Source organism: Mugil cephalus, chromosome 7 (assembly GCF_022458985.1).
Source record: "Mugil cephalus isolate CIBA_MC_2020 chromosome 7, CIBA_Mcephalus_1.1, whole genome shotgun sequence".
Lineage (NCBI taxonomy): Eukaryota > Metazoa > Chordata > Actinopteri > Mugiliformes > Mugilidae > Mugil > Mugil cephalus.
In genome coordinates this window covers 21708407-21735817 of record NC_061776.1, presented here as the reverse complement: position 1 = coordinate 21735817, position 27411 = coordinate 21708407, and the positions used below count along the sequence as shown (strand labels likewise).

The following is a 27411-nucleotide window of genomic DNA, read 5'->3' as shown; positions in this document are numbered from 1 at the left end:
TCTTAAACAGACCTTCGTGACTCATGCCATTCATCACAATAAGTGGAATCATACCACATAACCAGAACACGTACAGTTAACAGTCGTAATGCAGGCTATTAGTGGGTCTTAGTTCAGTGAGTAACGCTGACTCCACAGTGTTTGAGGCCATGCTCTTCACGAAGGAGATCCATTTGATCATTTAAAGAGTTTCAAGGTTGAGTCTAGAATAAACTAGCATGCCATGCAAACCACACGAACAATGAAAACCATCTGACTTTTTGGTCGCTAATAGAACTGTTCAGCAGACGAAATATCTGTTAACAAGAGGCTGGAACTCAGGGAGCACACTCCTCCTCCTTTGTTTGTTATCCTTGGGTTGCATGTGGCGCGCTGATTGACGCGTTTCTGTCCAAATAACATCAATAAAAATAATCTCATTCTCGCAATCTAAGGCCTTGCTTGTGTGCTTTAGCACTAAGTAATATATGCATGTTTGTGACCAGTAACGGAGAGTGGAAACTACAGCTGTCAGCAGCAGGGTGAGCCTTCCCAGAAACCCTCCAAATGACCATCCATCTTAAACAAGTGTCCGTTAAGTTTTAAATCAAAAGGGCACTTAGGGGCAGACTTGGTTATGGAGTTGTTCGACTGAGCTAGTTGGGGCAAAAATTAGTCATGGTGCTTATTTTCAAAGAAAACAGTGCCACATCCTGTCTGTTGATTCGCCCGTTGACACGGACCGAGCTTTCGAGGGCTAATGAGTCACTCTCACGGACATTCCCCCACAGAGCAGATGTCTTTTAGCAAACGGCACCGAGCCCCAGACATCTTCCGATCCCGGCGGTGAAATTAGTAGACAGTGAAGCTTCACTCACTGACAAGGCGGGCTTTCACCTCTGAGACGTGCGGTGGTTCTCAGAGGACCACACTGCAGCAGCGCCTGGCCATCCTCAGTCTGCTGGCCAGGTATTTGAGACGGGCGCAGGCCTGAGTGTGGTCCCCTCATTGTAGCCAAGTATGTCACATCCTCTATTCCAGTGTCTGGCTGCGCAGGAGTTTGGTTTTTGTGGGTTTATCAGGCATTTCCATAACCCTATGAGGTTGTTTAAAATGTGAGGGTTCAGTGTGTGGTTGCAAAGTTATTGGAAGAGTTGGGTTACAGCTCCTCTGGTGACAGAAGAGCCCACACTGGCAGCCTGTGGGGTGCTTAGCATTGGTGTTTTAAAGGCAGATTTGTGACAGGAAGGTGGTATAATCCTGGCTCTTATCCTTGGTCTAGCTGGTGAAATGCGAACCGAAAACAAACAAATGGTCGCATTTTAACTGTTAAGGTGCTAAGGTGCATAATCTTGAATTGTTTCAGTGGAGCTGCTCGGTGACCAGCAGCACAGGACAGGATGAAGGGAACATTTTGTGAATACACAACAAGGGCACCCTTAGATGAGTGTGTAAGTGTCTAGCTATACGGAGAAAAAATGTCCGTGTGGGTTGATGCGCCTCGGTTATTCAGTTTACACTTGACACAGGTTATGCATAGATTTGTGAGCAGATTCTTTAAAAAAAAAAAATCTTTTTGCCGTTTTACTGTGAGCGAGAAGATAAGATCAATACATCTCTTATGTTAGTACACTGTGATGCTAGAGCCGGCCGCTGGTTCAGCTCAAAGATGGGGAAAAAGGGGGGAACAGCTAGCCTCTGTCCAAAGTTTATGAAAACACCAACAAATCTCACAAATTCAGCACAATAAACATAGTGTAAAAATCACAAGTTGCGCGGTTGGATTTTTTGTGTGTGTGTGTGTGTGTATGTGTTTTATGTACAAACAGCTAAATGGTGCTGTATTTCAGCACATGAAAATTAACTTGCAATTTACGCATTTTTATAAATAAACTCAATGAGACGTAACGTATTTATTTAAGACCTTTGGAAGCACATGCTAGCACGTTCATTTTTGAAAACTCTGCAGCCTCGTCGAGCCTCCCTCTACCATCACACTCGTCATGGCAGACACAACAAAGAGAATAAATGCATTTTTTTTTTATGTCCAACTAATTACTATTTATATATTACATTCATCTTGCAGAATGACCCTGATCTTTAATCCTAACACCAACATGTATGCACACACACACACATACACACACACACACACACACACACACACACACACACACACACACACACATAAAGTCTGACTCCCAGCCAGGGAACACAAGTGTGATGGTTATGATGTACACAACCCAGACTAATTTAGGTTGTGTGAGCTTTGAACTGATCAAGTCAACCGCAGGCATGTGTTGCTACTGGTTACTCCTTGTGGAGAGATATCTTTGTGACATATTCATCTGTCTCCTCGTGATTTCCTCACTTCAACACATAAGCACAAACAGCCTGGGATATAAGATACTGTTAAATGCCAAAACCGATCAGAATCTCATCTTCTATTGCCGCCTCTAGAGGGCTGTGGGGCGGGGGTGGGCTGGATCCCAGCTGTCATCGGGCGAGAGCGGATCAGAATATTAGTGGAAAACTTTCCTTCGTCCTCACAAACAGTATTTTTTTAATCGACCATGGGCTACAACAACATTTTACTTGTACGACTCACACCCCCAAAAATAAAACTGGAATCTACATGTAATCTCAACAAAGACAAACCAGTTAGGTGTTAAAAGTGTAAATCAGCGCTGCAAACAGTAAAACAGATCCTTCATAAAACCCCTGAAGAAGAATGTCCCCTGAAGTGACCCAACGTGTTCTCATTTGCAGGCTGCGGGTTGTGAAACATTGTTTTTCCAAGTATTGTGACTCACTGATCTGTGTTGTTTAATTTCCAGATTGCAATGCCATTTTTATTTTATTTTTTTACGACATGCTTCTCTTTTACACGTCCATAAACATGTCTCTGTGTCCGGCTGGATTTGACCGGTATCCCTGCTTCGTGTTCTGCGGCTTCATAAAAGTTTTTAAAGAGATGGGTGTGAGGGCCATTGTGGTCAACAGAGGGGGCAGTACAAAATGTGAGTCTATTTTCAGAGCAGAGAGCAAAGGCTGTTTGCGTTTCATGTGTGTTGTGGATGGAGCGCTGTTGTTCAAAGCACGCCCACCACTGTTAATCTCTACGCTCCCCTCTCCTCTGGAATGGTTTTCCCAGAAGGATGCTGCTTTCCATCCGAACCAGCGATTACAGGGGGACCATTCTTTTTTAAAGAATGATATTTTTCTTTTTACAAAAACATGCAGTTCAAGAGCTTTTGTGTGGAAAGAATGTCCATTTCTCTGTATTTAAAAGGAAGATTAGGGGGTGGGGGTTAACATGGAAAAAATAACTTGGAAATTTGGACCAGTTCCATCCCAGTTCACCCCCCCTCCCTTCCAACCCCTCTTCTCCTTTTCTTTCTCCATCCTGTCTGGCTTTCAGAAATGTGTTTCTCGTTTTCTGACCCAGCGGTTGTAATGCTCAACACGCTTGGTCGGCATATTTTTTGCGCTCAAAAACCACTCAAAGCTAAATGTTAATTCCATCTTTTTTTTCCCTTTCCAAAAATGCTTGTATTTCACAGAGTCTTATTGGAATTTAATCAGCATCCAAATGAGAAAAACATATAAGAGCTTTCTGCACACGTGGAAGCACACTGGGAATGATTGTCATACATACAGTGGAGGAAATTAGTTCTATTTTCGGTACGATCATTTACTGCTCCCTCAGGACACCTGGCCCTTTTCACTGTTATGATAAGTTAAGTATACACATAAATTATCCTTTCTTGTCATCTGCACTTGGACAAATGATGTTAACATGCGTATAAAGGTCTTTTAGCGTGTGAGGATTATAAATAAAACCCCACTGCTTTTGCGTAATCACACGTACTAACACCAGCTTGTTAATATGTTGGTTTTTCAGATGTGGAAGTGGATACAGAGCCTAAATAAATCTATATACTGTAGGTATGAACAATAATGAAGTTTCCAGCTCCTAGCAACTAAAGAGAGTTAAACACCATATATGAGTGTTTCTTAAAACATTTATCTTGGCGAGGTAGGAAGAGCTGCATTTGGAGCCACCATCTGAATGTAATCAGTACCAGTGAAGTTCTTTTAGGATGTGGTGTCGTCTCTTCACCAGATGAAATGAGAACAAATTCTTAACCGGATAGATACGGTATCTTAATAATTTTACTGCAAAATGTTGGCAGTTAATCTTAATTTCACCTTCACCATCACAAGTATTAGGCAGCGAAGGAAGTAGCATAGTTTACTATAAATAGTCGTGTCCCTTAAATACCTCTATGTGTGTATCTATTATGAACAAAAAAGAGAACACTCAGTGTCTGTGTCTGATGGAGGAGGCCGTTCAGGTCATTACCTGTTTGCTGGTAAACTCCATTTCTTTCTGACAAACTGGGACTAACCAGTTACTGTTGACATAGTGAGTCACAATTTAAAATGAGTTTCAAGTTTGCCCCCGGCCTCCACAGCTGCCCCTCGACCATTATCTTGTCAGTCTATGGGCCTGATCATCATGCGGACGGTTTTCATGGAGTAGAAGCCTCCGCCGTAGTCGGCCCAGAAGATACCGTCTTGGAATTTGCTGCGGTAGACGCCTCCGGTGTACCAGACACCGTTAAGGTTGGCCTGGCCGCAAGCGTTGTACCACCAGCCTCCTTTATGGAAATGGGCACAGTTACCTGCGGTTGGGAAACAAGGGAACGATTAGCATACTGCAGAAGTGTACAAACCTACATGCCGCATTCAACAAGTCTTCACATAAGAGTCTCTTTCCACAATACTGCATCCAAAATCACGAATTATGCACTATAAGGTATGCAGTGACCTCACTGCTGCCTTTTTTAAAAAATTTATCTCCGACTGCTTTTCAAATCTTTTTTAATTAATTTTACAATTTAGACGCTATTAAATCCTGTGATTCAAAGTAATGCAACTACTCTCCATGCTCAACTGTCAATTTTTGCCACTCAGTGGCCATACTGGTTGTACTGGTCAGCTCACTGGCTAACATATCACTTCGTTGTCAGTTGGAGGCTTGTGACCACAATAAACCACCATCTAAATTTCGTTGAATTGTTAAAATATTGTACCATTAAGACAGCACTGTCTTAATTGTAAAAGTGTTTGGTGCGTTCATGCTGTTATATTACAAGTAAATAAATAAAACAAATTAAAATATGCTTCTGAATGGTTATCCACCTTAATCGGTGGAAGGATTTACTGTATTTCAGCTATGACAGGAAAAGGCAAATTCCTTTCAGACCACTCATATTGCACATTTCATTATTTTCAATCTCACATTGTAAAAAAAACAAGATTTAAATTCCATTAAAATTCATTGCATTTCAAAGGAAGCTATATGCAACAATCGTGCAAAGTGAGGCAGTTCCACCTACCTGAGAAGGCGTCCTTGTCTCGGTCCAGAGTGGTGAACTGTTTGCCGTTGTGGCTGCTGAGGGAGTCTCCAGCGTTGCCCTGATAAGTGCCCAGCCGCAGGCGGTAGCCCTCACTCTCAGGCTCCAGGTGGAAGCTGCTGTACTGAGCGTAGACCTTCTTGCCCATCCAGTCCTCTAGCTCCACCAGCAGCTTGTAATCCCCTTGTCTCCCCAGGTTGTAGATGCCTTCGAGGCCGAGCCAGTATTCACCATCTATGTTGCCAAAGCCGCTCTGAAAGAAAGATTAAAAGGAAGGTAACAAAAAGATTACAGGAAATAAGGTGTGTTGTTTGTCGAGGAGTTTAGAAACAGGAGTGTTATTTGGGAACATAAAACCTCTTGTGGAAGAGGCTTGTAGAATTGTTAACAGCACAAAGGAGAATTTCCTTTTGATGACGTGGCGGTCATTGTTCTGTAGTTCAGTAAGAAAACTTCAAAAGACATATGCACTCTATCAAAATAATGCCACAACGTCTTCGGAATTCCCAACAAAGACATGTTGTAGTGTTTATGCTGAAAAAAAAGGATCTGCCTTCAGCGTACTGGCACGCTGCTCAAACACCACAGATCTCTAGTACCCCGGCTAATGGTGTAACTGCACTGGGCGCTCGTGTAGAATAACCACGAGCCGTCTACATCTGGCCATGCGCCTTCAGAACACTTCACTTGGTGGAGGAGGCTGAGGTTTGTGATTGTGGATTAGTTGGGTGAGCCAGCAGATGATGAATGATGTAGAGTTTTAGTTCGGGGGCCTCCTCTGTGGTGTTGTGACCATGTGTGTGTGTACATGTGGCGGTTTTGTGGGAGAGCGCAGAGACAAATCAATGTTGAAGAGAGCAATTTAGCTTCCAGTTACACATGCCCGAGCCTGGCCGGTCTGAATGGAACACTGGATTGCAGAGGCTGCCAGGGGCGATACACTCCATCTCATTCTCACAGAGCTTTGATGAGAGGACTGTATATGGTGCGGTGCAGTAAGCCAGCCAGCCATCCATCCAGGAAGGCACCACAGTAGTAGAGGTTTTGGAAAGAAATGTCTGCAGATTGAGCTGTGGAACATACCTTCCTAGTGGGGCATCTAATGTTTCATAATGGGAATCTCAAACCAAATGACCTAGTTGAGGAGTGCTGCTGACAGGGCATTATATTCTATTATAAGTGAAAACACAAAGATTCAGGGTCAGGAAATTGTCCCAAAGACCCCAGATGGTTCCTCTAGGTGGGTCGCAGAGGCAAGTATGCTGTCTCTGGCAAGTTAGGTATTTAGACGCTCATCCAAGGGAGGACACAATAGACACAGACAGGTCAGTGAAGTGTCACTGTCATCACCTTGTAGTTATCCCAGTTCCTGAAGAAGTTAACTGAGCCGTCTCTTCTGCTCTGGATAACAGCCCAGCCTCCGTTGTCTATATCCTGTTCACACCAGACCTGCACTGGTCTCTCTGCCTCATCGGGTCTGATCAGGTACATGCCGCTGGTGATGTGGCCCGAATCCTGCGCCTCCAGACAATCTCTGAATGGGCCTGAGAGAAAGCATAAGAAGAGAGAGAGAGGGTGAGTGGTGAGAAAGACGGGGACCAGCTGGGAAATCAAGAGCAGGACAAAAAAAAAACATCAGACATGGATACTCTAAACTGCTAAGACCTTGTTGACTTGTTGCCATTTCCATGTGTCCAGGGCGATCCAGTCACAGGTGGACAGCTCTAAGTGGGTCTGCTCACATCTAGCGTCAGTTCTACGCTCTGAGTGCAAACATTTAGATCATTTGGGGCTAACAGCTGTTATCTCATAACAAGGGTTCACTTTTGCAACTGATGTTTAAGAACCATAAGTGTGTTGGGTGTATATATATATATATATATATACATATATACATATATATATATACATACATACATATACATATATATATATACATACATATACATACATATATGTATATACATACATATACATACATATATATACATACATACATATATATATATATATATATATATATATATATTGTTTTTTTTTTTTTTTTTAAAGTCCATTATGAAATGGTACTAAGACTGCCCAAGACTCATTTTAATGCCTAGTGTGAAGAACTTTCTGGACAGTCAATGACCTAAGGTTAACAAAACAGGTTTCAATAGGACTAGTTTTAGTCTAGTATTGGATTCTGCTAAGATTTTTGCTGTGAAACACATTGAATTATAGACGTTGTATTGCTTTTGTAGTTGTAGTAACGGGTCCGAAAGACTAGGAAAGGCAGCTTAAGCTAGCTTTACTCCAACTAGACTGACCTAGCTAGAGGGAAGTCATGTGTGTCTGTATATTCTTTAATGTATACTTTTAAGATGGACACATTTCTATGGCAGGAAAAAAGCAGTTAACCTAATATATGGGACTGCAAGACATTCATCAGAGCACTGAGACGTCAGCCACCAGTTTATATTATGAGGAAATGGTGACGCCAATGTCTGACAGAGAGTTAAATACATAAGAAAAATCAGTAAACAGGAACAAAATCAAGCAAGCAGACAGAGTAATCAAAAACACGTGTATCGACTGCCATTCACACTTGTTTACTGTGTCGTCTGACAGCAGCAGCAGCAGAGACCTGGGCTCTTAAGTCATTTTATTAAGAAATTGCTTTACTGCATTTGAGGTCAAAACCCCAAATTAGATACCTTGTTAACTTACCCTTGAAACTGTCTGCCTTTTTTCAAAGTCATTTATCGTTCAGAGAACGAGATTTTTAATTAATAGCGTGTGCAGCAGTGGGTTTATTTAAAGGGCGAGTAACTGTCTCCCATAATAATAATGTAAAGGCATAGTCCATTCATTTAAGTACACTGGGAGTATAGCTCTACTTTGTGGTTTTGAGGACCCCTATCATGCCAGCCTGGGTTTTGTCTACATTGCACATGCAATGGAACAGTCTTGTAAAGGATCATTTCCACATACAGCTGCCCTGAAATCCTGCACACTTTGTTATTCTTGGGTGAAGGTGATCTAAATGTGTCAGGAAAGTCCATTGATGAGCAAAATCATGCTGGTTCGGACTTTCTTTGCTTTGCTTTAAGTCCCCTGCCTCAATTCAGACGTTACAACATTTTTATTTCCATCATGGTTTGTGTTTTTTTCTGGGGAGAGGGGAGCGGAGTTCCAGCTGAATTTGCAGAGCTTTAACCTTTTGAAAATGAGGCCACTGGCCCACCTGCAGCTGTATTCAAAATTACAGATTAGTATGCTGTTATTCTTGGCCTGCAAAGTGATGACTGCTCTACATTTTACCATGAACGAATCAAGGACTGAATGAATGGAAATTAATTAACAGATGAATGACTAACTCTCTCTGACCTTCTGCGCTGAAGTTCCTCTGAGGGGGTTTCTGGACTTCCAGGGTGCCGCTTGTGGGAGATGGCCCAGAACGAGAGCCCCTTTCCCGTGCAAACCCTCGGGTGTTGTCCGGCTGGATCTCATTGGTGAAACGAGGCACGTTGACTGGAATGTTCTCTGGCACCACCTGCACTAGTGGAGGTCCCAAGGGCGGCTGGTCCTGCCTACGACTGTACACCTGCATACAACGCTCTTCTAGTGCTCCAATCAACACTGACTGGTTGTTCACTACTGCGGACAAAGCTGCATATTTGGCCTCCAGCTCCCTGTATCGGGATGCCAGGCGCAGTGACTCAGAGGTGGCATTAAGTATGCGTGTTTCCAGCTGAGCCAGCTCCAGTGAGTTGTCCCTCTTCCTGATGATCTCGTGCAGCAGCTGCATGTAGAGCTGGGTCACCCTGGAGTTCATGTTTCTACTTTCTTTCCTCAGAAGCTTCATCTCATTCACCAAGTTGCCGTCCACGTCCACCACCAGCTTCAGAGTTTCCATCTCCCGACGCTGCTTTGACAGGAGGTCACGCACCGAGGCCACATCCAGACGCGTCACTCGGTCCTTGTCAGTTGAATAACCCCGGGCGGCACAGATTGGGCCTGTGATCTTCTGCTCAGGGACCAGGAAGGTGTAGGAGCACTTCTTGTTTTCTCCGCTGGTCTCTGGAGCCCTTCGTATCCGGGACAGGATGGGGTTGTTGGTGAAGGCTTGACTGTTGCTCCAGAGCGACAGACCAAACAGAATAAACAAGCTCCACATTCCAGGTCCCATGGCTCCTCTTCTGTTTATCATCAAGCAAGCTACAGATCTATCAAAAGGAATGAGAAGTGCATTACATACATAGAAGGTTGGGTGTTTTCCATGAATGCATCAACAAAAACGTGTTAGCCTGACTCTCAGTCCTGTCAGTGTTGTATTGTTTAACCAAATCCATTGGTTCCTTATGAGGAACAAGCTCACAAATAAATAGCATCATTTTTAGACATGCATGGTGGAGGAATGCAACTAATAAAACAATGACTGCCCACCACTTAATACTTATATCATGCCTGTGAGCTCCAGAGGATGAAAACTATGAGTAAATACATACTAAATTCAGATGGTCAATATATGGTTGGAAACACATAAGCATGTTAATATTGTCACTGTGAGCATCTTAGCAATTAGCATAACGCTAAACTAAAGAAGTGCAACAAGAGTTATGCCTATAACTATATTTGTAAAGACGTTTATTTTTTCTTGCCACCCACCAGTACTTTTTGTTCAAATTCCTATCAGGCATGTGGTCACTCAATAACCACAGATGTTTTATTTTCTCTTATAATCCAATTTAACCCATTATAACCACTTTTGCTGGAAAACTCAAATAACCAAAGAGGCTCTGTTGCCATGATGTTGAAGGGAGCTTCTGGGCCCAACAGAAGAGACTTGTTTAATTGTGAAGTGCGCGAGCATTAAAATGTAAAGTGAAAAATAGCAGAGCTTGGCCGGTTTCTCGTGTCACTGTGAAGTCCTGCAACTTGGTGAGATGCGCTCTCTCGTATCACTGTGGCTAAGTAACAGTAGTTCCACCCACTCACCACAAATCTGTTATCTTAACTCATATTTTCACTAGGTTGCCTCAAGGGTTCTCTTTCATTATGGCCCTTACCGGTTCTGTATCAGGTGTCTGGGTGTGTGCAAGCGCTGAGATCTGTTTTTAATATTTAGATCTCATGGCTCAGGCCTTCCATGAGCCTCTCCTATCGCATTTCACCTGCACTGACTCATATGGAGAATTAAAAGGTGGAAACCCTTCTAATCATTTGTGACTGATAAAAGATTTGACTAAAAATAAAAATGTATGACAGAAAACTGAGTTCTCGTTCCCACTAAATCTGCCACTTAATGGCATAGCATTCCGTGGCTGTGTTTGGATTTGAAGGTGTAGAAACGCAAGGGAAAAAGTAGAGGCTATCATTTGGTGCCACTGACTCATTTGAACTTTTACCTACAAACACATAAACATGAATCTGTGAAGAATAAGAGGATTTGATGACTTTGATGAGCAGCAGCGGGGGGGACCAGAATCCATAATTTATGAGGATTTTTTTCAGGAATCTGTTTCTGGAAATAAACCTTGTGTTTTGACTTCATTGGTTCTGACAGCACAACGAATAAAGCAGGAGTGAGCGCATGCTAAGTGAGAGATCCCTCCTTCCATATTCATGGTTTGGCGCTGAAAGAGGAGCTACAATGGCGGGCCAAGTTGAGGCTGATTTTGGCAGCTGAGCCAAATCCAGCCAGAAGGCAGTGTGGAGTGTTTGGCCTGGGAGGTTAAGCAACCTTCATCTAACACTTCTGACAGGCACGGCACACAATTCACATCGATGCTCTTCGCAGCGAATCCAGGGAGGATTTTCTCAGATGGCATAGAAGCAGAAATAAATGATTCCAAGACAGAGACAGCAGGGGCTTTAACTCATTTCTGTGGTCTCATCCTGATGTTTAGTTGCACTGAAGAGTCTTGACCACAGTTAACGGGACAGCTCCCAGAGCATTACCTAAGCTCCAACTGCTGCTGAAGCAGAATAGTACCCTTGTATCATTGTCATAGGAAAAAGTCCGCCTGCCCCAAGGGAAATATATCATTTTTTTTTTTTGAGTGTTTTCATGAAGCACAATGACCCTTTGACAGAAAGGCAGTGTGTGAGCCAACATTAATTTTTAATGATGTGCAGCAGCACAAGACTCTGCTCCGAAGCTTTTGTTTTAGCTTTAACATATGGAATGAGCTGCAGTTTGTTTTGTCATATGTTATAAACCATATGAGGGCAAAAGATATCGCACTTAAAGGAATATGGGCCATGTGTTGAAGCTCAGAAACACTTTGGCACTGTCAGTGGGTTATTATTACCCTGCAAGCACTTTTTCCTGTCTTTCTGGAATCACAGGTCATCCCCTTTGAATAGCTAAGTCTGGGCAATTGGCCGGTCTGCAACTGTCAAACCCCACGACGTGAATCTCGCACAGGGCCTGGCCTTACAGGAGTGACAGTGTTTATGCAGAGGCTCCTCAGCCAGGGCCCTGAATCTCACCCCCAGATATTACCACCACGTTTCTTTCTGTCGTTAGCACCCTGCTGGTCTTCATCAACTCAGCCTCTGCTGGCATTTTTGTCGACTTATTAAAAGGGTATTTTATCCCCTCCTTTCCTAGCTCAGACCCAACCAAATCCAGCTACCTCATCTATGTTAATGCAGTCTTTGAAACCGACCAGATCAAATTGTGCCGTGGTTTCCACAGCAACGTGAGGACTCTATCAAACGACCCACTGACTCGAAATGGTGCCACTGACCGCCTTAATTAAAATGTTTTATTTCACATTAAAGGCCTCAAAAAGTTAATCCATGGGAGCGCCACTCACGAGTCTCTTTATTTAGTTTCAACTCATTATTTCAACAAACAGAACGACTGTATTGCAAATCAGAAATCCCCACTTTTCCCCTCTAACTTTGTTGTGGCTTTAGTTCTGGGCTAGTGGATTAACCCGACTGTTCCAATCAGACCACGAGTTATTCTGATGGTGCCACTGATTTGCGCTGTCTGCTGAGGAGACGACATGACACATGAGCTTTGCATATATGATCGCAGGCTCTATGTCAGCCTTAGATTTGAGCTACTAGGAAGCTACTACACAACTACCATAGATTCAGACTGAATGCTTTAAATATATAATGATAACACAAAAAGATCTGAGGTTTCAGCAGTTTGAAAAAAGTCCCATGAGCAATAATAACGGCACATCAATTGTCATATTAGTAAAATGACCAGAGAGAGAAATGAAAATAAATAAAAATCTAACCTGTGCCAATGAATTTACTCCGTGGTCCAGTTCTTTACTTGTTTTTCCTCTGCAGGTTCACACTCTCCATTCTCACCTCCTCACTCTCAGTCTCCCTCTGCCTTTGCTTTCACTGAGAGTGAAGGCCTGCACTATGGCACCAGCAAACACCGTCCACTAGGAGAGAACAGTGGAGGGTGGTCCATACTCAGAAAGAGGGAGGCTGATGGTGTGATTTTCTTCTGTAGTTTGTGCGGAGGCAAGGCCCTGCCTTCTCCCTCCTCTGATGTCATTTAAAGTTCTGGAGAAAAAAGACAGACTCCTTTCATTTTTCACCAGAGATAAAAACCTGAAGGATGGATTTGATTGGCTGGACGTGTGTAAGTGCTGAAGACACACAGAATCAGCCTCGCCTTCATCTTTTAATTCTCTTAAGCTCTTGTTTACAAGGTTAGTTTGTCTCCCACAGACACAACGTGTCGGTCATTCTCGTAGAAGATGATATTTTTTTCTCTTTGTCAAACATACACACGCACGCACACACGCACTCATCCGTCAGCTTCATTCATATAATTCTCTCTCAAAGGCTTCTCTTCCTCACAAATCTGTTTCCTATCAGTTCTAATCTAATGACTGAACGATTCTGGCAATCCAGTAGCTTTAGCATAATAATCTGGGCTCTGTTTTAGATGGGAGCGTTTCAACTGTTTACTCCGTATATGGATTGTGTGTTTCTCTCCCAGGGCTATGGGCAGCTGTGTTTATTTGCTTATGAGGACAATATGCACAGGGCTTTGCAGACAAAAAGAACACCCCTCGGCTAAATGTTTTGGATGGAGGAGGAAGCGCAGGCTTTGAAGCACGGGGATTCTCTGTGTGGGGGGAGACATACTTCAGCATGTGGGAGGACAGATTTGCTTGTGAGCAATCAAGGCAGGATATTCATAAGGCAGAAACATGTGTGTGCACGCAGTTCAGCGTGTGTGGGTACCTGTATGTGCATTTGTGCGTGAGGACTTTATGATGGAGAGAGTGTGTCTGTGATTAAAAGTATGAAGGCAAAAGAGACGAGAAAGAGAAAGAAAGCCCTGTTTCAAGATTAATTGATCAGTATTGGGACGTTAATCTGTCACTCTTTTTAAAGGTTAGAACCATTCTCTTTCTGTGTGAGCCCCTCCTAGTGGCTGAACCTCTTTACTACCTAATTTCACCTTTTAAAATATTATTTTTATCTTACAGCATGCTGTTTCTGTATATGATCAAAAATAATATTTAACCCTGATAGATAGATAGATAGATAGATAGATAGATAGATAGATAGATAGATAGATAGATAGATAGATAGATTTTTTTTTTAAAAAGGCTTAACTGAACTGAGCTTTACCCGATTTTATTTATTCATTCATTCATTTAGTTTTTTAATTGTTTTCTTGAACTCAGGCGCTTGCTGTGTGACGTCATCCAGACTGACCAATAGCACGACTGGCAGTGACAGCGGGTACACACGACGGTCAACAGCTGCGACTCTAATCAAAACAGAGAAGATTTATTTATTATTTTCTGTCATGCTGGGAAGAAAGTGAGACGTAACTACAGTATTAATATCAACAATGAGGTCTCCTCGCTCTAAAAGTCGTTAAACGTCGTGTTGTCTTTGCGTTTTTTTTTTTTTATTTTCCTATCGACTTCATTATTGTTATTGTGTCATTTTTTTAAGCATGGTGAGTTTGACCCTCTCCCCTCGTGTGTATTGTGTGTTGCCATGCTCCATATTTTCGCATGCTTTGCCTCGGTGACAAACGTTTAGTTGTAGTCTGTAGGACCGGTTGCTTTTGTCCACTTTGCCCCACTGAGACCTTTCGGATTAGGTGATTTAAACAGGCTTTACTTATGCGTGGTGTCTCAACTGTCGGTGGATAAAATTAGACTCCTGCTGCGTTAGAGATCCCGTGTCTCCTGAGCCCCGAGGAAGACGCCTGAGAGACAACTGTCAGGGTTTAGATATGCATGAGAAATAGTAACGTCTAAAACATATTACATATGTACAACACACATCTGTGTATAATATATTAATTGGTTCTGAGATGTGGGATATTTCATAATGGTAGAGTATATATTGGATTAAATTGTCTATTCTGGATAAACTGAAGTGTCCCACATGCGTTTGTGCCCCTACTGTCTTTTTGTTACAGGATGCTGAGGGGCCCCAGGCGCTGTGCGACCTCTGCTTGGCCCAGGTGTGCTGCAGCTTGGACGCTCTGTGCAGCATACGAGCAGACGGCTCCATGAGCCTCATCTGCGCTCCGCTCTTCCCACAGGAAATGGCTGACCAGCTGCTGCATAAGATGGCAACTAAAGGTAGGTTGGGAAGTCGAATTGTACGAAGACATGCATGTCAGCAACTGCAGGCGTCTGTAGCTAAGTGATGGAAGCACATTGCCAAGCTGAGGAAGGAACATTAAATAAAATGTCACTTATCTGTGAAGTGATGTTGAGCGTGCGTCATTTAAAGATAAATGTTAATGAGTAATAAGTGACTCTATAATCATGCTAGGAAGTTTTATTCCCTAAAACATTCCTCCTTTTGCTTCTCCTTGAAAGGAATGCTGAATGATACGACTGTTGGGATTTTCCGAAATTGCGAAGAGCTCCGACTGCGTCGAGCCTCCATCCGCTGCTGTCAAGTGTCTGCAGAAGCTTTCCGCTTGGCACTCTGCCCCCATCGGCTCCAGGAACTAGATGCATCTTTTGTCTCTGGGGGTCTAACGGGGGCAAACATTGTCTCTGGTCTGGCGTCCAACCCTGAGTGCAGGTCTAGCCTGCAAAGGTTGTCCCTCAGTGGTTTACTCCTGGACTGGGGGTCTCTGGAGGAGGACGGCGGAGTCTGTGTTGGCTTCAGCTCCCTGCAGGGTCTTAGAACACTGAACCTTGCCAACACAGACCTAAACGACGGTGTCCTCGAGGACATCTGCACTCTCCCTCACCTGGAGAGTCTGGATATCTCCTGCACTGCAATCTCAAAGCTTACCGCACTGCTTCAGTGCAAAAACACACTGAGATCCTTAATTGCCCACAGGTTGCGGCAGCTAGATATGTCGCCTGGCCAGTTGCTTTTTGTCTTCAGCCAACTCAATGCTCTCAGGCACCTTGACTTCTCAGATGACCATTTTGCTGTGGATGATAGTGATGGAAGAGATGGAGACGAGACAGTCCGACAGCTACTGGAGGGGAGTCCTCAGGTCCTCCCCGCAGTTATTTCTTTAGACATCTCTGGACGTAAGAGAATCACTGACGCTGCAATCAGATTCTTTGTGGAGTCCAGGAGTGGACTGGTCTTCTTGGGCCTGTTGGCCACTGGGGTTAGCTCCTGTGACGTCCTTTCAACACGGAAAAACCTAAAAGTAAGGATGTCAAGACACAAGAATACAAGATGGTTAAAACATGAGCTTGATTCTTGCCAAAGTTTTCCGTTTGTCTCTGACTTGGAGCTCCATATGTATAATTACTAATTATGCCTACTGCATTTCCTGACTCCCTGATGCCACTGATGCGCTTTGTGTTTAGGTAACTGGAGAGGCTAATGAGAACCAGCTGTGTGAGGCCCTCAGACGGTACAGAGACCGGGAGTGTTTCGTCCGGGAGGCCCTAGTCCATCTCTACAATCTAACCATTGACACTGACAAACCACAACCAGACGTGCTGAAGGTGTTGTGGTCTGATTCCTTCATCGAGTGCATTCTTCTCGCAAAGTATATCTCAACTGCAGCTGAAGAATTATTTGATGCTCTTTCAAGCTGTCGTGTGTCAGCTTATTGGATGTGAGAATATCCTCAGATAATTAATTAGGTTAACTTAAGGTTAGGTGGGACAAAGCCAGCAAAATCGAAAACACCACTGTAGGCTTAGTTTTTCAGACTTAACAGTTTATTCATCAATGTCCGAATCGTTAAAGATAACACATGATTTTAGTTAAAGCCGCTATTTCTTATCTGATTATTTGGTCTATTACAAATATATCATAATTCTGTGGTTTTCTACTTGTTAATTTAACAATATGCAAAAATAAAATTAATAACTATTATCTACAACAATGTGGAAATAGATTAACAACATCAGGTAGCAACACAGGTTATAAATACAGCATCGGTTTAGCCACAGTGCCCACATCACTCTGTTTCAAGTAAAATCATATGGATTTGTTCCTGTTTTGGTGCACAAAGGAACATTTTACTCCAATGTCATATATAACATCGCCACATATTCTGAGATGAGGTGCTGCTGTTTTAACCTGTTAGTTAAGGCTCATGCATACGGCAGGAGGCAAGCCTGAGACCCCTCTGTGCCAAGCTGCACTTCTAACCACTACTCCACAGCTCCCTTCCACATAGTTCTTCATCAATCAGGGTTTCCTTTTCCAACACTGTAAAGCAAAATGTAGTTGATTCTCTTCTATTTTAAACCAGTTTGATTTTACTCAGTTTGAGCACAGACTACTGCTGTGGTTCAAATATCTCGTCACCTGATATTGTAATTATTGTACTTCGATGTGGCTGGGGAGAGATTTCTAGGACAGCCGCACAGATGAATAGTACAATTCAATTGCGCTGCTGACTCGGTGGTTTTTGCCGGCAGGAAGGTTACGAACTAACACAATTTAAATTTTACTATCCCAGTGACACAAATTGTTATCTAATAACGAGGCACGTGTGATTAAATCGTGGACTCCTTGTTCCCAGTAGCTGGTGGTGAGTGGGATGCAGAGTCACCCCACCTCCCTGCACGTCCACCTTGTGGCCACAGCTTGTGTGTTCAACCTGACCACTCGGGACCTGGCAGAGTCCATGCCTGTCGGCCTGCTCAGCTCCACTGTCACCCAGCTGTTGTACTCCATGAAGACCTTCCCCAACCACCAGCAGGTCAGGGGATATGCTCAACGTCTCGCGTTTCATATGCATAATACCATATCATGTTGCGGCAAAATTTGTCACTACCAGCTGGCCTGTCATTCATCAGATTCTGTCCTAATATTCGCTACATTTGGTTAAAGCCCCTCTCCTGCCATGTTAAGAGAGTATGGCTCATGTACTCTTATGCGTCAATATATTTTCTTACATTTGTATATTTCCTCAATTTTTAAACTGTCTCTGTCTCTCCAGGTGCAGAAGAATTGTCTGCTGGCGCTCTGCAGTGACTACGTCCTTCAGGATGTTCCTTTTGACAAGTTAGATTTTTTTTCTGTAATATGAGTTCTGAGCCCATGTCCTCACAGCAGCCAAAACAATCAACGCATTCATAGAGTGGCACCATGGTATTTTTCCAACAAATTGGAATCCAGCTGAAATATATTTTGTCTTTAAATATAACTGCCAAGAGACATACTTTATCCAGATGTTAAAATGCAGAACTGGACTCACATTTTCCCGAGGTCTGTCGGTGCGTCGCCGGTATGTTTTTGTAATTCTGTGTTTTCTTTCATATCCATGCCGTGATCACGGTTCAGGTATGTAGCAGCCATGCTAGTGATTAACTGGCTGAGCAGCCACGAGGAGCCGACCCTTCAGAGGATGGCTGTGGCCGTCATCTCCATTCTGGTTGCGAAGGTCAAAACTCCACTTGCTTACTGTGCATTAGTCTGTTGCTAGCACCTGTTAGTTAGCCTGAACATCTGTGAGTGACACTCGTTTCAACAACCAGCTTTGTGCTTTTATTTAGTCCTGTTAAATGTGGCAGAAACATTCTTTGTTCCAGTTTGACATTTAAGCGAACGGCTGAAACTCAAAGAACCATTTATCTGTTTGTTCTCTGTGCAGTTGTCCACAGAGGAGACAGCACAGCTCAGCAAGGACGTCTTTATTATGAAGGTAATTAACACTTTCAGGGTATTAAGTTTCAAACTGCCCTGACTTAACACCAGATACAGTGTACATGAGTATATTTCCAGTTCTCTCAACCTCTGTCTCTCTCTGTCTTTCTCACCTGCTTATTTTCCGTTACTTACTGTTTACACCCGTCTGCTCTCTGTCATTCCATCACTCCATCCACTTGTCCTTCTCAGTTTACTCTTACTCCATTATTCAGCCACTTCTTTTTGTCCATGTGACCCACCTTCGTTCTACACGTGAACTGTCTTTCAATTGTTTGTTTAAGCCACATTTTCCTGATATTTCTAATATCTCTTTACAAAGTGGATATATATTCTTTTCTTTCCCACCATCCCTCTTTGTTGTCCCCCTGTGCCATTTTTGCTTGTGTCTAGTAGCAGCTGCTGGCTATCGTGCAGCAGAAAGCCATGGTGGGAGTGGTAGACTCCACTTTGAAGTTTGCGCTGAGTGCACTTTGGAACCTGACGGATGAGATGCCCACAGCATCCCGCAACTTCATTGAGTGCCAGGGCCTGGAGCTGTACGAGGAGGTTCTTGAGGTAAGGGAGCCCAGGCAGTGCACTGGAAAACACACAAACACAGCAATGTATCCTCAAAGAATATGACAAATATAAATACAATTTTTTTTGTCCTTTTTTCCCAAATCGCAGTCCTACTACACTGAGCCTTCAGTACAGCAGAAAGTTCTTGGCCTTCTGGTAGGTACAGTGTGGGTCTATACGTGGTGTCAGTACCTCGAACATATTTTTCATTGTGTGTGTCAATGCACTGCATGCTCCATTCAAATTTTTGTTTTACATTTTTTACGTTCAGGGCTATTTTAATTTGGGGATTCTGTCAGATATTATCTATATATCCCCATGATATTAAAAATGAACAGTAAATGGATAAAATTAAGTTTATTTGTTGGTAATATCGCACAAACTGGCCTCCTTATGGTGCAGAATAACATAGCAGAAGTGGAGGAGTTACAGTCTGATCTGATGGAGGAGGACCTTTTGGAGCACATCCTCAATCTCCTGCAGGACTCTCATGTAGAGGTGGGGGTCCGTTACTTTGCGGGGGGGATACTTGCGCACCTCACTTCCAGAGCAGAGGCCTGGACCCTGGACGATGAGCTTCGAAGCACCATACTGAAGCAGCTGGTGTGTATTTTGGATGCGGATTTTCGTGTAGTAATCATTAAAATTTACATTTGCCTCACTTCATTGGGCCTTTCTTTCTCTGCAGCATGATTCCATAATAACATGGAGCCACCTTGAGAGAGAAATGGTGTCTTACAGGTGAGAGAACAGAGAATTTGTTGAGTGATTGTCAATCTGCCTCAATCTGCTCAGTTCATGATTAAATATAAACTACATGTTGCGTAAGATTTAATTTAAATTGTTTCCCATCCACTGCACATCCTACAGTCTGCTCTGTGACACCCTTACGTAACACTCGCACAGTTCTTGCTGATTTAATGTGTGTAACACGTGCCTGGGTTTAAAACCTCATGCACTGTACATTTTGTAGCACAGTTTATTTACATATGTGCTGAGAGGTGTAATTATAAGGAACGCTTTCACAAGTGGAAGACTACGCTCAGACAATCACAAGAAACCTACTTTAAAAAGAAAATTCTACTTCAAATAGCTTGGATTGCATTGGTGCAGAAGAAACTTGACCATCTGGTACAAATAAAATGGGCTGGAGTACCCCCCGGGGATAGGCTCCAGCCTCCTGTGACCCTCTGGAGGACAAGTGGTTATAGAAGATGGGATGAGAATAACCCCCCTCCAATTAATTAAAAGTACATGCATTTATCTTAGCACACTGTTTTGTTATGTGTCCAAATTTCAGGTCGTTCCGTCCGTTTTGCCCTCTGCTCCAGACATGTCAGCCCTCAGGAGTGCAGCTGTGGGCAGTCTGGGCCATACATCTGGTCTGCAGTCAAAACAGTAAGACACACGAACTCTATGGGGAGCTCAGGGGTGTACCTAGCGGTTAATTTATGCACATCACAGTAGCATCTTTAATGCAAAACAAAGCTGGCCGTGACTCCTTTTTAAAATTATTTTATGTACTGTAGAATATATGCCAAGAAAAATAGTGCAACTTACGTAACGTTGAATCAATCCATTATAATGCCTGTTTTATTAATAGTCAAGTTGTGTTGGGATTTGCCCTCCGATCCTCTCTCATCTTCTTCTCTCCTCCATCCTCTAGCTTCCCATTACAGCGGCATGCTGGAGAAGGAGGGCTTGACTGAACTTCTGAAAGCTTTGGCTGCTCATCCCGACACCCACAGCGACATCAAAGGACTAACAGACAGCATATTGCGCCTGGTGGAGCGACACCAGAGTCAGACGGGAGCGTTCAACAACCAGACGGAGCCTCGAAACTCCTGACAAAAGTGGGAAGAAACAGATTCTATTTGATTCAGTGTGTTAGAGCTGAGAGCTAAAATGTGCTAGATATAAGTTTGGAGATTCAGCAGAGGCAGCATTAGAGTGCGGCCATTACATATGAACCCTTAATAGAATAAATATATACTGAACTTATATGGAGTACGAGTACTAATTGTCAAAATCAGTTTGTGTTATTATCTGGTTTTAAGCTAAATAGTATTCACTGTACTAATTAACATTTGCTCTACTTGCTACTTAAAAATGTTCTGCTTGTGATGCAAATCATGCATATTTCCAAAAGGTGTCAGTAGAGGGTGCTTTAGCCCCATGGCTCTGGGACTGTTTTGCCTCGAAGACACGTAAAATATTAAGTAACTAGATGTATAAACTGAAAATCGTGCGTGATAAATCACCAGATAGCAAAGCAATCTGGATGTGCTGTTTTTCTGTCTCTACTGAGGGATTATTACACTGTCTCCTCTCCTCTCTTCTCCCTCCTTTGCTCTCTCTTACACTCTCTCCCCACGGTATGCCAGATGCAGAATTCATTATATTTTATGTAATGCATCTGGAAGACAGAGCAGCTCCCTGGCATCTAGGGTGTCTATTATAAGTTGCCCTATTAATAATTCTTTCTGAAAAATGGATTAACAAGCTCACATGAATATTTGACTCGCACTACCGTTCTCAGATTTCAAACATCAAATACACTTGATTCACCTTTTCTATTTCTTTTTCTTTTTTTTTTTGATGTGAAAAGATCTATTACACAAAGTGTGACTGCGTGTTTGTGACTGAGCCAGTTTCGCCACAGCTGTAATCTATATGTTAGGAAAGAGCAACAGAAGCTGGTCCAGGGTCAACATTTAACAGCAGTTCAACCCCACCTTAAACTTCAAACTCACCATGGCGGTCCTGTAGGATTAAAGGTCAAGTGCCCAACAGTGAACATGGTGTGATGTTACCATGAGAGGTTCAAGTCGATGCATACTGTGGGAAAACAGCGCTATAGGTTAGACTTTACGCTGGTGTCAGCCCTGTACATGGAAGAGATAGCACATGGAAGAGGTAAAAAGAACAGAGGAGCCTAGGGGTAATAGTGGTGGTGTGCGTTGCGTTAATCAGGTCTTAAGTTCCAGTCTGTGACACAAAGAGCTTATCAATATTCAAGTGACACATGAGAGACAGGCTATCAAATAGACCAGGGAGGAAAAACAAGAAGGAAGGAGCACATGTTCCAACGTTTCAGAACATATGCTGATTCACTTCTGAATGAGAAGATCTTTGTAGGTTAGCATAGACGGCCTAAAATCTGCACCTCTGAAGCTCACAAAAAAAATATGCGGCTACCAAATTTGTTAAACTGCTGAGAGTATGGTTATGGATCGGACTATCGTAGGAGCAGGGTTTATTTATGAGGGAACAGATTCTAACAATTTGTCCGGTGGTAGCTTCTGATGGCACCAGAGTGCTTCTGATGTACTCAGCAACTCAAGTGCGCAAACGAAATGTCAAACTAGAGACCAGAATGATTGGCTCTTGGAAGAAGAAAAACTAGAAGCAGACGAGGCTTTAGGGAAAATGACAGGTGCAAAAATAGGACTTATGGCCCAAAATATCTTTAATAAATCAAGCAAGGGGTGGCTACAGAGAGACTCGGTGGCGATAAGGGAAATGGAGTGAGTCAAAGGAAATTAAAGTCCCTTTCATGTTCCACAATTGTTTGTGCAAAAAATACCACAGACCAATTTGCAGATCCCCTGTCTCGGTCTGAAATATCGCCATGCTGCTTTTGACTTGGAGCTTAGTGTGAGTAAGCATCTCGTTATCTCACTTGTGCAGCCAGCTCCGTTGGATTAACACAACTGTGAACTGGTCTGGGCGCCCAGAGCACGCTAAGGCACGGGGGAACACATCTCCAGCTGTGAACGTGCATGCGTTCGTGTGCCTGCCCGCCTGTGCAAGGATTTTTTTGACTCGGGTAGCTTAATTAGGCACAGACGAACGCCTAGATACATCCTTGAAGCAAAAGAGTGAGAAAGGGGCTGAACAACAAGACGGAGCAAAAATAAATAAATAAATAAATAAATAAAAATAAAAAAGAAACGCTTCTCCAGGCAGAACTGTGACGCACAAAAGGACACACCATCTCCTCTCGAATGACCTTTTATTGCTGGGGAAGGGTACAGAGTTGGCAGGCCCCTGAGCCTGGTAGCATGTAACAACAGTAGGACCATGCTCCCCTCTGCCAGGGGTTCACTCTTTACCATCAATCAATAGCCAGAGGAGGGCTGAGTCGTCAATATATGTTCTTAAGGAAAACGTACACAGGGTTGAACACAATAATTTGCTTTGAAAGCCACATGGTAAATAATGTCTGATGGTAATGCAATGTGATGACAGTGGGGAGAAAAAGAAAGGAAACTGGAAAAACACTTTTTTTGGCCTGGAATGGAATCCATTTATTTTTTTTTACTTATTCCTCCTCTCCCTCATATTTAACTTAATATAAGTTGGAGCAGTTCTCTTTTTTTCCCAGATCCATGTTACATTCCAGCTTAACTCAAAGTCGTGTGACAGTAATTTGGTGCTGTCATCCGTATGTGGCGGTGACTAATGATGAAATTTTCATGAAATAACTGAAACGCGGGAAGCCAGTTTCCATCCTTCAGTCACTGGGAATAGATGCCTCCTCTCTACTTTTAATGTAAGTCATTCCACAGCTCCATGACTGAACGATTTTTCTCCCTGTTTTGTATATGTGTGTGTGTGTGTGCGTGTGTGAGTGAGCACGGTTGGAAGTAGATGTGTCAGAGGGCTATTACGGTCGGTTAGAGCCGCTCTTACTTGATGTCACATCTCCCATCTGTGGGCATTTTACAGTAGCCAGTTTGCCTTCGGCCCGGTGGATTCATACAATGGTGCAAAAAAAAAAAAAAAGTAGAACAACTGCATGCAGGAAACGGGGCTGCAGGGGCTTCTGAATCCAATAAGCTGCATTTTGTTGTCTCACAGTCACAGCTGTGCTTTGACCATTGCCAGCTGAGTGCATCTCTGTCCTCAAGCACATCCCGACCACTACCTCAGCCAGTGCTGGTGAATTATGGGATAAATGAAATGGGATGAAATGAAAACAAATAGCCATTCTCAAGCTCTCCTATAGTGTTCCCTTATCATATATCAATATCAATATCAATATATATCAATATTTGTCATCTTATAACTATAATACACTTATTTTAATTTTTAGCCAAGAGCTTAGCTAAGAAGATTGTGCCACTTGTGATTACATGTTAGATATGGAGTTACAGCATGGAGCTACTTAGGAGCTACTTAGCTTAACTTAGCATAAGTACAAAAGAAAGGAGGGGAATAGATGCACCAAGAGCTGCTTTTTTGTGTGTGTGCCAGGCTGCATCCTGCTGGGGATGGCATCAAGGAGTGTCAGTGCCATGTGTCTGGTGAGGACCTGGTCTGGTCTTGGTGGGTGCTACATAAGTAACATGGCATTATCACAAGATGGTTCTGTCAGTGGTTTTAATGTTTTGGCAGATTGGAGTATGTGTTAAATATATACTAAGAATATATGGTGCACACACAGTAGCTATTATCTATACTGTATATACAAATACATACATACAGTCTATGTCTATGAGGGAGAATTTCCCTCGTCAAGCTTTTTCCCCATCTTTATGCTATGCTAAGCTAACTGACTATTTGCTTCACATTTAGCATGCCAACATCGTATCATTCTTCTCACTCACAGAATAAAAGCAAACATTTTCACATTTTAGATTTAGAGTTTTGATGGTGCTCTGATGTCGATGCTGATCTGGTTAATGCCAGAAAAACTGCGCTAGCGAGAGTCCTCCTGAGCTGTTACTCAGTGTGTTCCACCCAGAGGTGATTCATGTTGGAGGCAGAAATGATGGTCTGGTCTCTGCAAATCAACACACATCCGTACGTATGCCTAAATGTGAGCCGAGTGTGGGGGCGGAAAGAGTGGAGTGTGTTGAAATTCCGTCCATCCACTTATTGTATTATTAATATTCAGCACATTCGGCTCAATGCTGTCCATTGGGGAGGTATGGACAGGTATGGCCCTCCGTGCAAAAATTCAAAATCAAACGACGACAAGTGCGTCGCGGGGGGTGGGTACTCCTTGTCATTTCATGTGTGTCACTGTGCTAACATGAAGTAGGGCAACCAGCCATCCTATTTCCAGTCTGCTCCTTCACCCTTGCCTGTGGCGTCGCAGGGCCTAATCGGTGTGCTTGCCAGAATGTAATACGTCCGCACAGTTGAAACTGACACATATATGAATGTTGTGTGTAAGTTAAGTGCCGACATCTTATTAGACATGCACATTATGCAATGCGTTTTGTACATGACACCCGTGCAAATAGTACACAAAGGAAATGCCGAAAACACATCAGTGGTTGAACCTAAGCGCTTGTTTTCTTTTATTGATACAGCAACTTCTAACTCACTCGTGCTGTTCAAGATATATCTGAGCTTTGGTTTCTTCATCAGATAGATTGAAATTTTGTCCCTTTATCGCAAATCCCAAAAATATGCACATTCAAGTGCCATTAAATGTGTGAGGAAAGGTTCCTCGGCCGTGCTGCAGATCTCACCACAGGACTGTGAAGGGTCCACTGGTCAGTCTTCGCCACCACTTGACTGTTCCAGTATTACATTAGCTAGTGCCACTATCATCCTGCTTCTCGCAACCTTGCGTGTGGTCCACCTGTTAAATTTGGGGGAGGTTTTCTTCACACCCACAGCAAAGCATCCACAGTGGCTCCAATCTCCACTGACTAAAATTCACCAACATCACAGTCCAATTATCCAATATACATATTTCTTTAGTCTTTTTTATTGTTTACACTGTTCTGTTATTTCGCATATTCTTTCTCTATTATATGAAATACAAATTGCCAATCATGAAGGAAAAGCACAACATATCACACTGTAAAAATAGGCTTTAAACTATTTTGTTTTGTGATCCTTCCTCTTACAACTTGCCATTCACGTTCCACCACTGTTGCAAGAACTTGTCTACCTTATCCGTCTCTCTGTTTGTTTTGCATCGAAACCTGTTCACTAACAAAGAGCCTGGAAAAACTGACACAAGAAAGTTTAATGGTAGACAAGATGTGAGGGAAACAGATGAAGGGACGAGAGGGATTGAAGGGAAGGGATGAGGCGGTGGAAATGGCATGGCCTTGTTCCTGAACCTAAGTTATAATAGGTGCATTTTTAACAACCGGCATGCAGGTTTGTGTACTTGAAGTGTTGGTGTATTAAAGATCTTACAGGAAGGAGATTATTTGGCTGCACTTCACCACTCGATAAAATCTACCCTTTAGACCGGAGCCCTTGTGAACTGGCTTAGTGACACACCTTGCTGCGGCACTTTTATAGAATCAGGCCGCCATTGATGTTATTGGACAAACCTTTGCCACTTAGAAATGACTGTAATAAAAGCAGATTAATGGCAGTAAAAGTTGACACATACATGGACACTGTGCTGAATGTGACGATCAGTCACATACAGACCAAACTCTTTGAATGTTGAGACAACATTGAGCTGGAAAAGAGGAGGTGACCTCTCTGTGAAATAGAACTTTAAATCACTGGTTTCAACACATGAGATGGACTCATGATTAGCCACTCAAAGTCCAAATAAATTCATTCAAATTTGCAGCAGCAACTTAGGTTTTCTTTCTTAAAGAAGCACGTGCTAAGAACTATATTGTTAATATTTGTATTCAGCTATAGCTGCCACTTGTAATGATTTCTTGGATTGTGTGACATTAGAAACAGAAGTATGAGTACAATGGTTGTGTGTGTTACTGTAATATGCTGAGCTCTTGATTCGACTGTGTTTTAATTTTGGAGGCTGTGGTTTCTACTGTTGAACTGTATTGTGCTGTAATGACATGTTTCTATTATTTTGGGGGAGATCCTCCAAAATGATCATAAGGTTGAATTACCACCTTCCAACCATGAAGCTAAGATTAAGTGCAGGAATGTAATACTAGGGAGTGTGTTATTGTTATTTATGTAATAGAATACTGAATTACCACATCTTCCACTTAGTCCATAGCAAGCACATCTAATGGAGCTGGAGCGTTTCCAACCTGCCTACTTTATTTGTTTAACGAACATTGATTGCACATTTAAGTCTCTCTTAAGTCAATAGTAAGTATATTGGTCAAACACCAAATGGTGAGTACAAAGTGCATTTGTCCCTGGTGAAATACAGTGGAGCAGATAATCTCCTTCCTGCTCTTTGTTCGTGTTAGGGAGCTACACAGCAGCGCATCCCACCTGCGCCCTACAGTGTCAGGTAAAGGGACCTTTTTTCTTTTGTTTTTCCTTTCTCTTCTTATTAAAGATTGCTCAATAACAAACAGGCATCAGCCACATCACACAACTGAGGGATATATTTCAAGCAGCAAGAAAAAAGTTTTAAGGAATCAATTTTAAAAGAAATAAAATTTGGAAC

At 42.8% G+C, this 27411-nt stretch overlaps 2 protein-coding genes across 3 annotated transcripts; one reads left to right on the top strand and one right to left on the bottom strand.

Annotated features, from left to right (window-relative positions):
• Positions 1–1877: 1877 nt before the first annotated feature.
• LOC125011270 (angiopoietin-related protein 1-like) lies at positions 1878–12896 on the bottom strand. The gene is made up of 5 exons (XM_047590394.1): positions 12647–12896; positions 8772–9610; positions 6753–6946; positions 5385–5655; positions 1878–4667 (listed from the first exon to the last, which is right to left on the bottom strand). Exons 2-5 carry the CDS (start codon positions 9592–9594, stop codon positions 4480–4482), a joined length of 1476 nt encoding a protein of 491 aa, XP_047446350.1. The 5' UTR covers positions 9595–9610; positions 12647–12896; the 3' UTR covers positions 1878–4479.
• Positions 12897–14085: 1189 nt separating this feature from the next.
• On the top strand, positions 14086–21639 carry LOC125010177 (protein zyg-11 homolog). 2 transcript variants are annotated; one of them, XM_047588558.1, is made up of 14 exons: positions 14086–14346; positions 14818–14983; positions 15227–16026; positions 16190–16330; positions 17365–17541; positions 17782–17846; positions 18126–18225; positions 18436–18486; positions 18885–19046; positions 19158–19205; positions 19452–19652; positions 19738–19790; positions 20350–20447; positions 20716–21639. In XM_047588558.1, the coding sequence occupies exons 1-14, from the start codon at positions 14344–14346 to the stop codon at positions 20895–20897; spliced, it is 2247 nt and encodes a 748-aa protein (XP_047444514.1). In that variant the 5' UTR covers positions 14086–14343; the 3' UTR covers positions 20898–21639. The 2 variants fall into 2 exon arrangements, with proteins under 2 accessions (XP_047444514.1, XP_047444515.1); XM_047588559.1 differs by having other exon boundaries at positions 14090–14240; positions 20716–21638.
• The last annotated feature ends 5772 nt before the right edge of the window (positions 21640–27411 follow it).

What these genes read in the sequence shown, in the direction of transcription:
- LOC125011270 (XM_047590394.1), bottom strand. Translation starts at nt 9,594, where the DNA reads ATGATAAACAGAAGAGGAGCCATGGGACCTGGAATGTGGAGCTTGTTT. An exon ending in GAGGAACTTCAGCGCAGAAG is followed by an intron (nt 6,947 to 8,771) that starts GTCAGAGAGAGT and finishes GCTTTCTCTCAG; the next exon opens with GCCCATTCAGAGATTGTCTG. An exon ending in AGACAAGGACGCCTTCTCAG is followed by an intron (nt 4,668 to 5,384) that starts GTAGGTGGAACT and finishes TCCCAACCGCAG; the next exon opens with GTAACTGTGCCCATTTCCAT.
- LOC125010177 (XM_047588558.1), top strand. An exon ending in AGAAAGTTCTTGGCCTTCTG is followed by an intron (nt 19,206 to 19,451) that starts GTAGGTACAGTG and finishes CTTATGGTGCAG; the next exon opens with AATAACATAGCAGAAGTGGA. An exon ending in TCTGGTCTGCAGTCAAAACA is followed by an intron (nt 20,448 to 20,715) that starts GTAAGACACACG and finishes TCCATCCTCTAG; the next exon opens with CTTCCCATTACAGCGGCATG.